The sequence below is a fragment of the Belonocnema kinseyi genome, chromosome 2 (genome assembly GCF_010883055.1).
Source record: "Belonocnema kinseyi isolate 2016_QV_RU_SX_M_011 chromosome 2, B_treatae_v1, whole genome shotgun sequence".
NCBI lineage: Eukaryota > Metazoa > Arthropoda > Insecta > Hymenoptera > Cynipidae > Belonocnema > Belonocnema kinseyi.
In genome coordinates this window covers 83352687-83367390 of record NC_046658.1, presented here as the reverse complement: position 1 = coordinate 83367390, position 14704 = coordinate 83352687, and the positions used below count along the sequence as shown (strand labels likewise).

General features: G+C 28.4%; 1 protein-coding gene across 1 annotated transcript in view; it reads right to left on the bottom strand.

Annotated features, from left to right (window-relative positions):
• LOC117168432 overlaps positions 1–3664 on the bottom strand; it is a 41165-nt gene extending 37501 nt beyond the window's left edge. The window contains exons 1-3 of the mRNA XM_033354077.1: positions 3559–3664; positions 1038–1229; positions 687–813 (exon numbers count right to left, since the gene is read on the bottom strand). Of these exons, the coding sequence (XP_033209968.1) occupies positions 687–813; positions 1038–1040 (130 nt within the window). The 5' untranslated portion in view covers positions 1041–1229; positions 3559–3664. The remainder of the gene's footprint in view (positions 1–686; positions 814–1037; positions 1230–3558) is intronic.
• Positions 3665–14704: the final 11040 nt, after the last annotated feature.

Genomic DNA, 14704 nt, shown 5'->3' with positions numbered 1-14704 from the left:
AAATTAAAATTCGAAAATTTTTTCTAAAGCCTCCAGGGGACTTCGTTTTCGCACGAAAAAATTTTATGTGCCCTTATTGCATCCGGACCCACAATTTAATTCAAAAGAATTTATTCCCCTATTTTATTTTGTATTTAAGAATTTTACCTTTAAATTATATTGACAGCTAAATGCTAAATCTATAAAATTGTTTAATCATAAAGCCATCCAATTGTTTAAAATTGCTTCTAATTTGTTAATATTTTTATATCTTTGGTTTAATTTAAATTTTATCCTTTTTTAACATTTGATTTTAAAATTTTTCTAATTTCTTTCTTCCAAAAAGGACTTCCTCTTTTAAACTAGCACGTCTTGCAAAAACTTTTTAAAATAGCGGTTTAGTTTTGTTGTATTATATTGTATTGACAATATCTCTCTCTCTCTCTCTCTCTCTCTATATATATATATATATATATATATACATATATGGTTTTAAGAGTCCCGTAAATAATCCTTTCTTTTCCAGAAATGTTATTACCTTGGTGATTAATCTGTAAGTGAGAAATTACCCTTCACGCTTTACAATCATGTTCTCTTTGTTTATTCAAGATTTTGAAAATACTTCTTGGTGAATGGCATCGTTTTCTCCCCTTATTCGCAGCTTAAAACCTCAACTATTAATCAGAATTGTCATTGACTATTCCTACCTTCAATGGTGAAAATATCACCATCCACATGTCGTGTGACTGAAAGTTCTTGGCCGACCACGACGCGCAGAACGTGAAGGCAATTCAAGAGGATGGGGACTAGAAGATACATTTTCTTCTCAGCATTCTGAAAAAGGAAAACGATACTTATAAATTTTTGTATAGTCATTTGTATAATGTTTGCGTTAAAGAAAAGCTTTTTAGATATAAATAAATGTTTTATATTCTTCCAAAGAAAATATTTCTTTATTTTAAAATGATTTTCTTCGGTTTGAAGTTAGTTTTGATAAAATGACAAGAATTATTTTAAAGAAATAGTTTCTTCAATTCGAAACGAATATTCTTATGTACCATAAGTATGTTTCCCTCAATTTCTGTGCGTGGTTTTGAGCAGCGAAATAGCTCATTCTTGTCGAAGGGGTACTTTATTGTCCTAGGACGATAAGATGCACTTTATTGTCCGCAGAAAATACGCGCGCATGCGCGTTCGTTTCTTCAAACCACGTGCACTATTCTGAGCGGTATTACTCCATTTAAACGAACCTAAAATTTTAGACGTAATTTAGTGACAATACTATATTTTCCTGCCTTGGTGCACAATATACTATACTTTATTTTGAAATTTTTGTAAAAATGAAAATTAGCAATTTTATTTTGCAAGTAAAACATATAAATACTGACTTCACATTCTTTAAACTATTACCATCTTTCCCATGTCTTCAAGAAACTTTCCCTATTTCTCTTTTTTAACTTAAATGTGAATTTAATTATTAGAACCCAACAAGCAAATCGATCTATTCTTGTCAAAAGTTCATTAATTTAAATTTATAAGTCTACTATTCTATTTTTGACTGAGAATTCATCTCTTGGTTGAAAATTCTACTATTTAGTTCAAGATTGAGCTATTTCCATTTTTGGCTGGCAATAGATGGAGTTTAGTTGAAAATTTAACTACTAAATTTGTCATTGAGAATTCATCTTTATTGTTGAAAATTGAATTACTTGCGTGACGGTTCCACTACTATGCTGTTCCAGAATTATTTTATTGGTTAAAGATTGATCCATTATTTTTAAAACTTATTTGTTTGAAAATTCGGTTTTTTTTTTATTTGAAAATTAATTTTTCTACTGAAAATGTTACTATTCTATTATTGTTTGAAAATGGATAGTTTTTAGTTCAAAATTCAACAATTGGGTTGAAAATTTACTTACTTTGTTGTAATTTCGTCTTTTTAGGTATAAAACTAATCTTCTTGATTAACAATTTAACTATTATAAAAATATTATAAAAATTATATTATAAAAATTGAACTATTTTCCTATTGGTTGAAAATTGAGATCTTTAACTTAAAAATTAAACAATTTGCTTGAAAGTTTATGTGTTGTAATTTTTTCATTGAAAATTGAATATTTTGTTAAAAATTCGTGTTTTTTTTTGCCTAAAATTCTACTTTATTATAAAAAATCCCTTTTTTGGTTAAATAATTTAACGATTTGGTTGATTTTTCCCTCTCTGGACTAAAAAATCTTTCCTGGTTGAAAATTCAACTCTTTTGTTGAAAATTCGTCTTTTTGGTTTGAAAATTCATCTCTTTTGGTGGAAATTTCATCTTTTTCGTTAAGCATGAAAGTATTGGGTTTTTGTTTGAATTTAACTGTTTGTCATTTAGTTTTTTAAAAATCTTTTGTAGTTGAAATATCAACTATCACATTTTTTGTTCAGAATTCGTATTTCGGGTTAAATTCGACTGTTTTTTATTTCAAATTTGAAAAAAATTTGGTTAAAATATAATGTATTATATATCTTGTTAAGAATTAATCTTTTTTGACAATTTAATAAAAATTATTTCCTTGTGATTCAAAGTTCAACCATTTAGTTGTAAATTAAACTGCTTAGTTGATAGTTAACTTTGTTGTTTAAAATCTAACTTATTTAGCTTAAGAGTCATCATTGATGATCAAACAATCAACTATGTCATTAAAAATTCAACTATTTTGTTAAAAATGTAATTATTTCGTTGAAATTTAATCTATATTTATTTATTTGGCATGAAAATTTAACTATATTTGATTGAAAATGTACGTGTTTGGTCTAAAATGATTTTTTATTGTGTGGAAAGTTGAACTATTTTGTCGAAAAATCATTTTTCTTTGTTAAAAATTGACCTTTTCGGTTCAACAGTCAATAAATTTTGCGTTGAAAATTCACCAGTTTTGGTAGAAAATTAATGCTCTTTGTTTAAAAATTCAGGTATTTAGTTGAAAATCTAATATGTTTCGACTTGAAATCTTAAGCCTTTTATATTGAATGCAATATGGCACCTGTACCTTAATTTTATTCAAAAGAATTTGTTACCCAATTTTTGTGAAAAATTTTCCCCATTTCTGCAGTTTTTAAAACATTTTGGGTTCTGAAGTCTATTAAAATATGATTTTAGTATTTTTTGTGATTTAGTTTAGGACTTCATCAAAGTAAACCGAAGAAAAACTTTGAATTAAAGGGGGGATCTGTGACGAGGAAAGGGAGGCTGTGGGAAAAATGTGCGTCATAATATAATGTAGTTTTTAACCGGCCCCTTGTCATAAAAATGATGAACCTTTAATTTGATTATTAAATTCGAAAAGCATAACCAATAGCTATGCTTAATCATTATCAATTAACCTAATTGTAAAATAATTGAAGTCATAAAACAAATTACCATTATATTATTATGTAGTATAATTTAAATAAATATGATCATAAAATAATTAACTTTCAAATTATTTTTTTCAACAGTTCATGCTTGAAATTTTAAAACAGTTTTCGTATAATAATGAGGATGAAATTTATGGTCATAAAAATAATATTTAACATGAAAACAAGGGAACGTACAACGGAGCACACATGTAAAAGCAGCAGTTGGTATCTCGGTTATCAAGAATATTGGCAACCAAGAGTAACGGGTACGATGTGACGATTTTGTTTTGTAATTTTGTGCCCAGCGAGCTGTGCCTGATTGTAGGTTACAACAAACTGAGTCAATGTATCTCATACCCATTTGAGCTCAGCAATTTGAAAAAAAATGTGGCCTATATTTGCGATTAAGCATACATAAATGACGCATATATGATTTGCCGAGAAGGTATCTCTTATCACTTTGCCAAGTGACAGGAAATTATTAACAAGTAACTGTTTGCATATATGATAAATTGTTATTTGAGTAATGATTAGGTTGCAAATACAAGGTTAGAAATTAATATTATTTTATTAATTATCGTGGGAAATATTTTTGACCTCTTCGGGTGATTTGACTAAAAATCATTTAACTGCTGTAATTGGTAATTGAAAATATATTGCAGTTATGCAATATCCTTCACAATTAAATTCAAAATTTCTAAGTTTTTAAACTAAAATTTATGAATTACAAACTTCTGATTATTTTTAAATGTTTCAATTATAAAATTATTCAAATCGAAATGGTTTTCATAACAAAAATTCAATATCATTCCAAAATTTTTGTCTACTTGATTTCAAAATACATATGTAGTTATTAATTATATAACTTTGAAGATGTCAATTTGCAATTATCTAAGTCAACGAACTTAACGAACTCCATAGAAAAAATGTAAAATAATTTTTGTTGCGAGAAAGTTTCAAGTGGGTAACCTTGCTTTCTTTTGTGTCGAAAGAAAAGAAGATACAATATGGTTGAATTGATAATGATATCCAATGTGCTGGGTGAATCTTACCACGTAAATGCAATTTTTTGCAGGAAATATTACTCTCAAATCGGAGTAAAGATTACACTTTCCTTTTTCTGTTTTAGATAATTCTAGAAACTGTAATGGAATTTCATAAAATTCAATGGGATTGCAAGAAGTTCAATAGGACTTCATGAAATTAAGTAGAATTCGATGAAATTTAAAAAAATTCAGAAAAACTAAATGAAATTCAAAAAAATTTAATAAAATTAAAAGAAATTGCATAAAAATCAAAGAAATTCAAGGGAAGAGCATGTAATTTAATAGAAATTCATGAAGTTCAATGGGAACTGTTAAAATTCAATTATATTTAATTAAATTCAGTGCAATTTAATGAACTGAAACAAAATTAATTGAAATGTCCCAGGTTTAGAGCTACGCTTTTCCTGAAAATCCTAGAACAGACCTGGCTTTTTCGGGAAGTATGCTATGTGGGATTCAAACGAAAATTTAACAGAATTCAAGAGGATGAATTGAATTCAAAAAAATTCAAACAACAAGAAAAAAACTCAACAGAATTCAAGAGGAGGCAATATAATTTATTCAATTCGATAGAAATCGATGAAGTTCAATGAAGTTTAAACAATTTCATAAGATAATTTAATTCTACAAACTCAATAAAAATCAACTGAAATCAAAAAGATTTAAAGGAATTTGATAAAATTCAATCAGAAATACAGATTCAAATGAAAATCGAAATAAAATGAAATGAAATTAAAATTAAAAACAAATGAAATTCAAAATCAGACAAATTAAATAGGATTTAATGAAATTAAATTAAATTCAAAGAAGTTTTAGGAAATTGCATGAAATTCAATGGAAATTTATGAACTGCAATGGGATTCAATGAATTCGTATAAATACAATTAAATTTAAGAAATTGTGACAAATCAAACTAAAAGAAATTGAAGAAGCTTCAACTAAACTGAAAGGTGTTTCATGAAATTGGTAGAAATTCAATGAGATTCACTGAACCTTAAAGAGGTTTAATGGAATTTAAAGAAATTTAATCTAATTCAGAGGAATTCAATTAAATTTAATATCATTTAACAGAAGAAAATCATAAAAGCTCAACGGAACATAATTAATATAAGAATACATTGAAATTCAATAAAAGTGTATTAAGTTTAATGATATTTGAAAGAATTTAAATCCACAAACCAAACCTAATTCGAAAAGATTTAACGAGATTTCATCAAATCAAAAAAATAATGAAAAAAATCAATTTTAAAAAGATAAATAAAATTCATATATATTCAAGAAAATTGCATGCAATTCAATAAAACTTCATAAAGTTTAATGGGATTTAATTCAAATTCGAAGAGATTTAATGAAATAAACAATGGATTTTTTTGCAATTCATTGAAAACCAGTATCATTTAACAGAATTAAAATCAAGAAAATTCTATGAAATTTTATGAAATTCAATGAAATTAAAAAAATGCGAACTAATCAAATTAAATTTAAAAAAATTAAACGATATTCAAAGAAATTCAAGGAAATTGTCTAAAATTCAATGAAACGTTACGAAGTTCAGTGAGATTTCATGAGGTTCAATAGAATTTGATAATATGCAATTTAATTTAATAGAAATAAAATCCAGGAAACTCAACTAAATTCAAGGGGATGCGATGTGATTTCATCAAATTTAATGAAATTTAGAACAACTCCGCAAGAAATTCAATGAAATTCAAAGAAGTAAAATGTTTTCGACAGAAATCAACAAAAGGACCTGATCAACACTCAACTGAATTCAGTGGGATTTTTAAGTTTTTTTTCTATCATAAATAAGTTGAAAGTAGATAATCTCTAAATCGAAGAAGAAAATAGGCACAACTTTTAAACAATTTAACGACGTTTGACGTCATCAAGTTCATACTTTTTCCATTACTCTGCATTTATCTACGATTTTGTAAGAAAATGTATATAATTTTCAGTGTCATATTACCACAATAACAAATAAAATTATATATACACATAAGGAATAGCCAACTTTAGTAGAAAAACATGGAAATCCACTTTTTGTTTGGATTTCGTATTCTAGGTTATAATCCTCATAAGATAGGCGTAAATACCTTTGCTCACTCCTGTTATTATGATTGTGACAAGTGATTAACTCTACATGTATGTAAAAATCATTATGCTTCACTTGAAAAAGTATACTCGCATGCTGCATAAAATAACGACACTATCAAGTGGTTTCTGTGAAGCACCTTCATTGTGGTCACATTACGGTTAGAGTGTAGCTATGAGTACATATGGTTTTACCATAAAATTCTTTCAAATACTTTTTTTCGATATACATGATGATATTACGCTTTTACGAAAAACGATACCTTCAGCTTCCTCTTTCTTGTTTTTATCAAATGTGTCACGTTGAAGAGTGGATATGACTGCGGTAAATTAAACCCTGTTACAAGTAATATTTCAGGGTGACCACTAAAACTTCAACAAAAAAAGCCATGCTATTTTTCGGGTTTCCAGTCAAAAATTTCATTTCTTTCGGTTGACTTTTAAGCGTTATAATTATTCAATACTAATTTCTTTATTATATACATTTGTAAAGAATTAATAACTTTAGAACTCTAGGATAAACAATAAAACGTGAATTGTTGTAAAAGAGATTTCAGACTTTACAGTCCAAAATGCCCTCAAAACTGGGATAAAAGGGTAAGTTTTCCACGATATTCCTAAAATTTCGAAATATACTTCAGATAAAAATAGACTTTGTTAGTCGAAATATATTGCACATTCTACAAAATACTGTAATTTTCAACCAAAAAGATTAGTTTTCAACAAAAGAGTTGAGTTTTCCAGCTAAAATGTTGATTTTTTAAAAAGACATTGGACTTTTGAACTCGAAAAGATCAATTTTCTACCAAAAGATTACTTTTTAACCAAATATGTAGTTGAATTTTCAAGCAAATAGTAAAATTTTCAACCTACGAAGATGAATCTTTAACCAAGTGATCTAATTTTCAAATAAAAAAGGTTCTACTTCAAATAGGAACCATTGAATTTTTAAGCGAATAGTTGAATTTTCGAGCCAAAAAGGCGAATCTTATTGAAGATAGTAGTTGAATTTCCTACAAAGATAAATTTTCAATCAAATAGTTAATTTTTCAGTCTACAAAGATGATTTGTTAACCAAATGATCGAATTTTCATATAAGAAAGATTGATGAAAAATGCAAAACTTTTAGAAGACAGTTGAATTTTCTACTATGGAAGATTTTTAATTCCAAAGGGTGAAATTTCTATCAAAAAGATGAAATTTCAACAAAACAGTTGAATTCCCGTATAAAAAGATGACTTTTGAAGAATACATTCTAATTATTAACAAAATAGTGAAAAATTCCACCAAATAGTAAAATTTCAAAACCAAGAAAGATGAAATCTATAATCAAAATATAATAGCAGACTTTAAAATAAAAAGCATCAACTTTCAGCCAGAAATATTGCATTCTTAAGAAAATAGTTGCATTTTAAACAAAATAATTAAATTTTGAACCAAATAGTGGACTTTTTAACCCAAGGAGATCAATTCTAGAGCAAAAATAAAATAGTATAGAATTTTCAATTTTATATAATTAACATTCAAGAAAAAAAGTTGAATTTTCAAAGTTAACAGATCAATTTTCTACTAAAACATGAATTTTCTATCCAAGCAGATGAATGTTCGACAACACAGTTTAGTTTTCGGCCAGAAAGATGAATTTTTAAGAAAATACTCAAAATATAAATGAAAAAATTTTATTTTCAATCAAATAGTTGAATTTTTTACCCCAGGAGATCAATTTTAGAGCAAAAATAAAATAGTAGAATTTTCAGTTCAATATAATTAACTTTCAAGAAAAAAAGATGAATTTTCAAAGTTAACAGATCAATTGTCTACTAAAATATGAATTTTCTATCCAAGCAGATGAATGTTCGAGAACACAGTTGAATTTTCGGCCAGAAAGATGAATTTTTAAGAAAATACTCAAATTATAAATAAAAAAATTTTATTTTCAATCAAATAGTTGAATTTTTCACCAAAATTATGATAGACTTTTCAATTAAAAATAATTTTTAACAATAAAATATGAATTTTCGAGCCGAAAGTAGTAATGGTAGAATTTTGAACTAGACGAAATAAATTCTTAACTAAAAATAAAATAGTAGACTTTTGAAATAAAAAATTACTTTCAGCTAAAAATATGAATATTTTTAACCAAAAAAGATGACTTTATAAGAAAATAGTTTAATTCGCAACAAAATAATCACACTTTAAAACAAATGGTAGAACTTTTCATCGAAAGATGCGAGTTATGTACATAAAATATAATATTAGACTTTTTAATCAAAAAGACTTTACTTTCTACCAAAAATATTACTTTTCTAAAAAAAGATAAATTTTCAATTCCAAAGGTTCAATTTTCTATAAAAATAGACGAATGTTAAAAAAAGTCGAATTGTCAACAAAAAATGATAAATTCGGCACCAAAAATCTAAAATATAGATTTTAAATTTTAAATGGAAAGCTATACTTTAATCTATGCTCTATTTGGAAACATACTTTAATGTTCCCGAAATGGCTGGAAGTGGGTAAATTTTATATTTAAAGACGAAATATATAACACGTGAATTTGTAATACTCTCCAAATTCCAATCAGTTTTTTTTTTGAAAAGCGGGTTTTGAATTTATTTATAAAACATTTACAGCATCCCTAAATTATAATTTTATTTTTCCAATTATTAGTGATTAATTATAAATTAAGATTACCTATGTAATTACTATGTTAAATATCTAATTAGGAAGTTTTCGTTCTCAAATATAAAAGTGACTTTACTATTTGACCGATCCATCAACATAAGCTTTAACTTTCTAAATATATAGTATAAAAGGAAAATTTATTTCTAAACAAAACATTAACTTGAAAACAGTAAATATAAAATGAACTTCGATACATTTTAATGTTAAAAAAATACAAAAAATTGTAGTGCAAATAGAAAAAGACCGAAAAATCAAATATCAATAAAACTAACGTATGTTTGAATAAAAGTGATTTTTGTTTTGGAAACAGCTAACTGTTGCCTTGGTTTAAAGCGTTGTCTATCTTTGAATGTCATGGGTTTTAAATGTCATAAAAAATCAAAACTTCAAGTACAAAATTTTGGTTGGTTGGAAACACCGAAAAAAAATAAATAAGTATTAATCTACGTTGCAGAAGATTTAAAAAGTTAAAAAACTAGTTTTGCTATTAATTCCATTTATTTTCATTTAAAATAGGTTAAAATGGTCGGTTTATTCCTGGCTTTTTACTGGTGCTCAAAATTTGAGTGTTATTCCAGATTTTAATTTTTAGTTGCAACCCTGTATTTCAATACCTTGATTAATCAATAAAACCAAATCTGTATAATAAATATTTGCATATAACAATAGAGTAATTGAGTAGAAAGTCTATTGCAAGTTTCTCAAAATAATTAGGGAAATTATTAAGCACACTTTTGGTGTAACAATGATTGGATGTGTCGAATGTGTTTCTAATTTTCTACAGATTTATGGGAGAAATAGTTGCGAGTTTCTCAGGAAGTAATCGAGGAATAAGAATCATCAAGGGGATGCATATGTCCATAAATCTATCCATATGGGGAAAGGATGACAATCAAGCCATACATTTTAATTTTAATATTGTAATTTTTATATTGCACCATATGCTGTCATGCATGAAAATGCATGCAATCAAATGCCTCTGGAGATAGACCCTTGATGAATACATATTCATCGAGTTGAGATCAAAGTTCTAATCAATGTCTCCTCATCGGGCTTGATAAAATTATATACCACATTAAAAAAATCTATTTTAAAAATAAAGACTTACAAAGTTCAATCTTATAAATAATTTTTAATGCTGGATTTAATTTGGCTTGCATTAGATGTAAAAATGTATGTTACTTTATTGGTATTTGTAGCAATTAATTATTTTATTAATTATTTACAATTAATTTTTTCAACTGAAAACGTAACAAGTCCATTTTACACTCGAGTATTTTATTGAAACTTCGTATTATTGAAAATTCATTTTTTTTAAATTTGTTTTCTACATTGAATAATGGACTATTTGGTTGAAAATTCAATTGTATGTTTGAATTCAGAAGCTTGGCTAGTCGTTCCGAGTAAATACTTTTTCGAACTCTCCGAATTTTTTGGAACCACCAGTTGTTGCCTTTTTAAATAAAACAATCATTTTTTAATGTAAATTGAATAATTCTATTTTCGTTTAAAAAATGAATCTTTTTTCGTTTAAAAATATAACTATTTGACCGAAAATTTTAGAATGTTTTTAAAAACTCAACTATTTGGTTAAAAAAATCCATCCAATTAGTGAAAATTTTGTCCTTTTTAGTAGAAAATGAACCTTCTTGATTAAAAATAAAAATATGTGGTTAAAATGTTCGTATTTTGTTGTGAATTCGTCCTTTTTAGTACAAAATTTATCTTTTTAGATGATAATTCAATTATTTCCTTCAAAATGCTTGCTTCAAAATGCTTGCTAAAAAATAATTTTTTTGGTAAAGGATTAATCTAATTTTTTGATAATTCGTTTTTTGTTTGTTCAATTTAACTATTTTTTATGTAAAATCAAAATCTTCTTTTGGGTAAAATAAAAACTATTACATTGTTTGTTGAGAATGCATATTTGTTGGTTGGAAATTCAACTACTGGGTTAAAATTTACACAACTTTAGTAATTCATAAGAAACAGTAATATTTTAACAACTCCCCCCCCCCCCCCCCTCAACCAAATTGTCACACTTTATTTTTGGATGGCCCCTAGAGAAATTGAAAATAAATAGTTCTTAAAAGTTATTAAGATAAGGGGAGAGGGGTCAAAATATTCACATCTTCACAATTTTTAAAACTCAATCTCTTCATAAACGCCATATTTTAAAAATAAATAAGTTTTAATCTTAATCATACAGTTAAAGTATACTTAAAATTTTATCAGAAATTAAGTGCTTTTCCTTGTGTATTATATTTTTTAATGGATTGAAAGAGTGAACAAAACGGGTCTAAAAGACACGAATCAGGCGCATTGGTCGAGATGCCATGATAATTTGGTGACAAGTGACGTTAACGCACAGAGAAGCATTTCTCGAGAGTTTTATTATTTTTTATTGAAGTTTTGGGTTATTTTCATTGTTTTTTAACCGGTATTTTATTTTTTTCATCGTACCTTTAGCGCATGAGACCGAATTACAATAATTTTTTACAGTGACTATCAGATTGAAGGAGCAGGTTAGCTCGTAATTTTGATAATTAAACGATACCAAAATATCTCTTTAATTGGTCAATGTCCGACTGCTTTGAGGTCCGACGAGTCATTACGATATACCTAACATAAATTTTTTCTCCGCTTCTACCCGAATTCCTTTCTGCGTTCGTGACAATTGCGAAAATTTTATAGTATTCTGTAGATTAGACGTCCTTTGGCTTCAGGATATGCAAATATCAGCTAAATATATGCTTAAGAATATTTATCGATGTCGATAAAGGTAATTAATTAATTCTCTGTTTGTGACGATAAGGTAGGTGTGGCTAAAAAATTCAGTGAGAGTGAGAAGTAAAATGAGATAGAGTTTTTAATTGATGATTAGAATGATTTGTAATTTCTATAATTATTGGTTAATGATTAATTTAATTGTTAAGATAGCTGTGAAATTAATTAGATAGAAGATTAATTAAGGTAGTTCTGCATTAGGGCGGTCCAAAAATGTATGGCAAAATTGTTTTGCATACTAGAGGCAACGACCCCCCCCCCCCGATATTTTATTCCAAATCAGAAAAAATAAATTCCCTAATTTTTCATTTTTTTATTTTAACAGGTGCCGGTTTTGACTTAAAGTTTCCCATGTAAAATGAATGGGGGAAAAACACTTTTTTGAGTTTTTAGAACAATCTTTTATGGTTTCAAAAAATGTGACAGAAAAGTATGGGGGCCTGTAGAGAATTATCCAACGAAGAATTTCATCTATCAGACATATGGGTTTGAAACCCCTAACACACCCCCACGAGTACCTGAAAACTACCCTTAAAACCAAAAATGTCAATTTTTCATGAAATTGAGCTTTTTAACACTATATTTTCGTTTGTTTTTTACTTAAAATTATAAATATTGGTCTAGTGGATATATTTATTAACATTGATTAATTAATGTTTTCTTATTTAAACACATGGGATTTGTTTAAACAATTTTTTTCGAAATGTCGTTTTTTTCCTTGAAAATTATTACTATTGGTCTATTGGAATATTTATTAACATTAGTTCATTAATTTTCAATTGTTTAAATAAATAGAATATCTGTAAATAATTTTTTTTTAATTATTAATATTTCGTCAGTGGAATATTTATCAACATGTCGGGCGCTACGCGCGCGGCTCGCTTCGCATGCATGTTTGAGCGCGCCTAGGGCGAGCGACAGTTGAATCTCGCGCTTCGCGCTCGATATTAGGTTACCTCGCGTTTCGCGCCTGTACCATTTTCTCCCTAGATTCAAAAAGTAGGGAAAAGTCCTAGAGCTTTTCTGGTCACACAGGTCATAAAAAATTTATTTCTAACACACGCACGAAAAGTTCGATTTTCGAGGCATGTATTGCGTGAGGGAAGTGACCAATTCCGAAACCGTGGTAAAAAGCAGTTAGAAAAAGACTTCTTCTAGCTGATGCGCTTGCGCTCTTTGAGTAAGATTCCTTTTTCTTGAACGGAATCATAAATTTACTTCATTATGATTCGACGCTTGAGAGACTGGTTGTGAGTAGTGAATAGTTATTGGACATGCTCGATGTGATTTATTATTATTATTATTATTATTATTACACCATTAAGTCATTTCCCTTTCGGGGTAGGCGTGACTCACTCGGCAGGGGAAAGGAGTAGTGTGTGGAAGGGATAGAGATTTTTCAGATTGATCCATAATTCTCGTGCTATTTAAGTAAATAACACGTTCGTTCCGCAATACTGCTCCGACCCAGGTTGCTGATCAATCTCTATAGCAATCACCACAAGCGAAGAACCTCACGAAGTCGTTATGTAAGGTTCCCCACTTGTGTCCATAAGCAGCCAAGGTCTTCGTTTCAGGCGTCATTCACTCTACTCACACTCTTTTTATTAACTATTTGCCGCCATACTTTCCTGTCCTGGCATACTTCTCTAGCTTCTTTTATGTCCATGCATTTTTTCATGCAGGCTCTCGTGTTTCTGTGACTTCTTATGTCTCTTCTAAGTAGGGTCTCATTCACACATTCTAACCATTCTTTCCGCGGTCTACCTCTGGGCACGCTGTCATTTACTTTACCTTGATACACTTGTTTCGTTAGTCGTTCATTTGACATTCTCGCAACATGTCCGAACCATCTTAACCGATTTCTTTCCCATGTATCTACTCGCTACCGTATAGTACAGTCGGTACAAATATAGAATTATGTATTGCCATTTTAGCTTTATTTGATATATTTTTACTTCTGATAAGGGGACCTGCTCTACCAATAACCTTCTCACCTTCATTTATTCGTCTATCTAATTCCTCATCTATCTTCCCGTCCCTAGTAAGTAAGTTACCAAGGTATACGAACTTATCAACTTGTTCAATTCTCTCATCATTTAATAAAATATTGCATAGCGTTTTCTCACTCTTTCCTTCGAGCACCATAGTTTTTGTTTTATTTGCGTTAATTTTGAGGCCCATGCTCTGCATGCTTGCATCTAGTTTATTCAACATTCTTTGTAGGTCTTCGATAGACTCTGCCATAACAACCTTATCATCTGCGAACGCTAACCCTCGTACCCTTACTCTTTCGAGATCCACATCCTCTTCGTCGAAGGGAGCCATTCTTAAACACTTGTCCATAAATAATATAAATAACCATGTAGACATAACGCATCCTTGTCTAACTCCTTGAATAATATTGAAACAATCACTCAGTTTCCCATTCACTCTTACACTCGCTTTGCTACCTGTATATATTGTTTTTATAGCTTGTAGGATCCATCCATTGACTCCATACTCTTTCAGAATCTCCCAAAGTATACTTCTATCTACCTTGTCAAAACCTTTTTCTAGGTCAACAAATACACAGAAAACTTTTTTTCCTATTCTCCAACTTTTTTCTGTTATTTGCGTTAAGCTAAATATTCGATCCGTACATGACCTTCCTGGCATAAACCCACTTTGGACTTCCCAAATCTTTGTTTCTGTTATTTTCATTACCCTTCGAATAAGTATTTTTGAATATATTT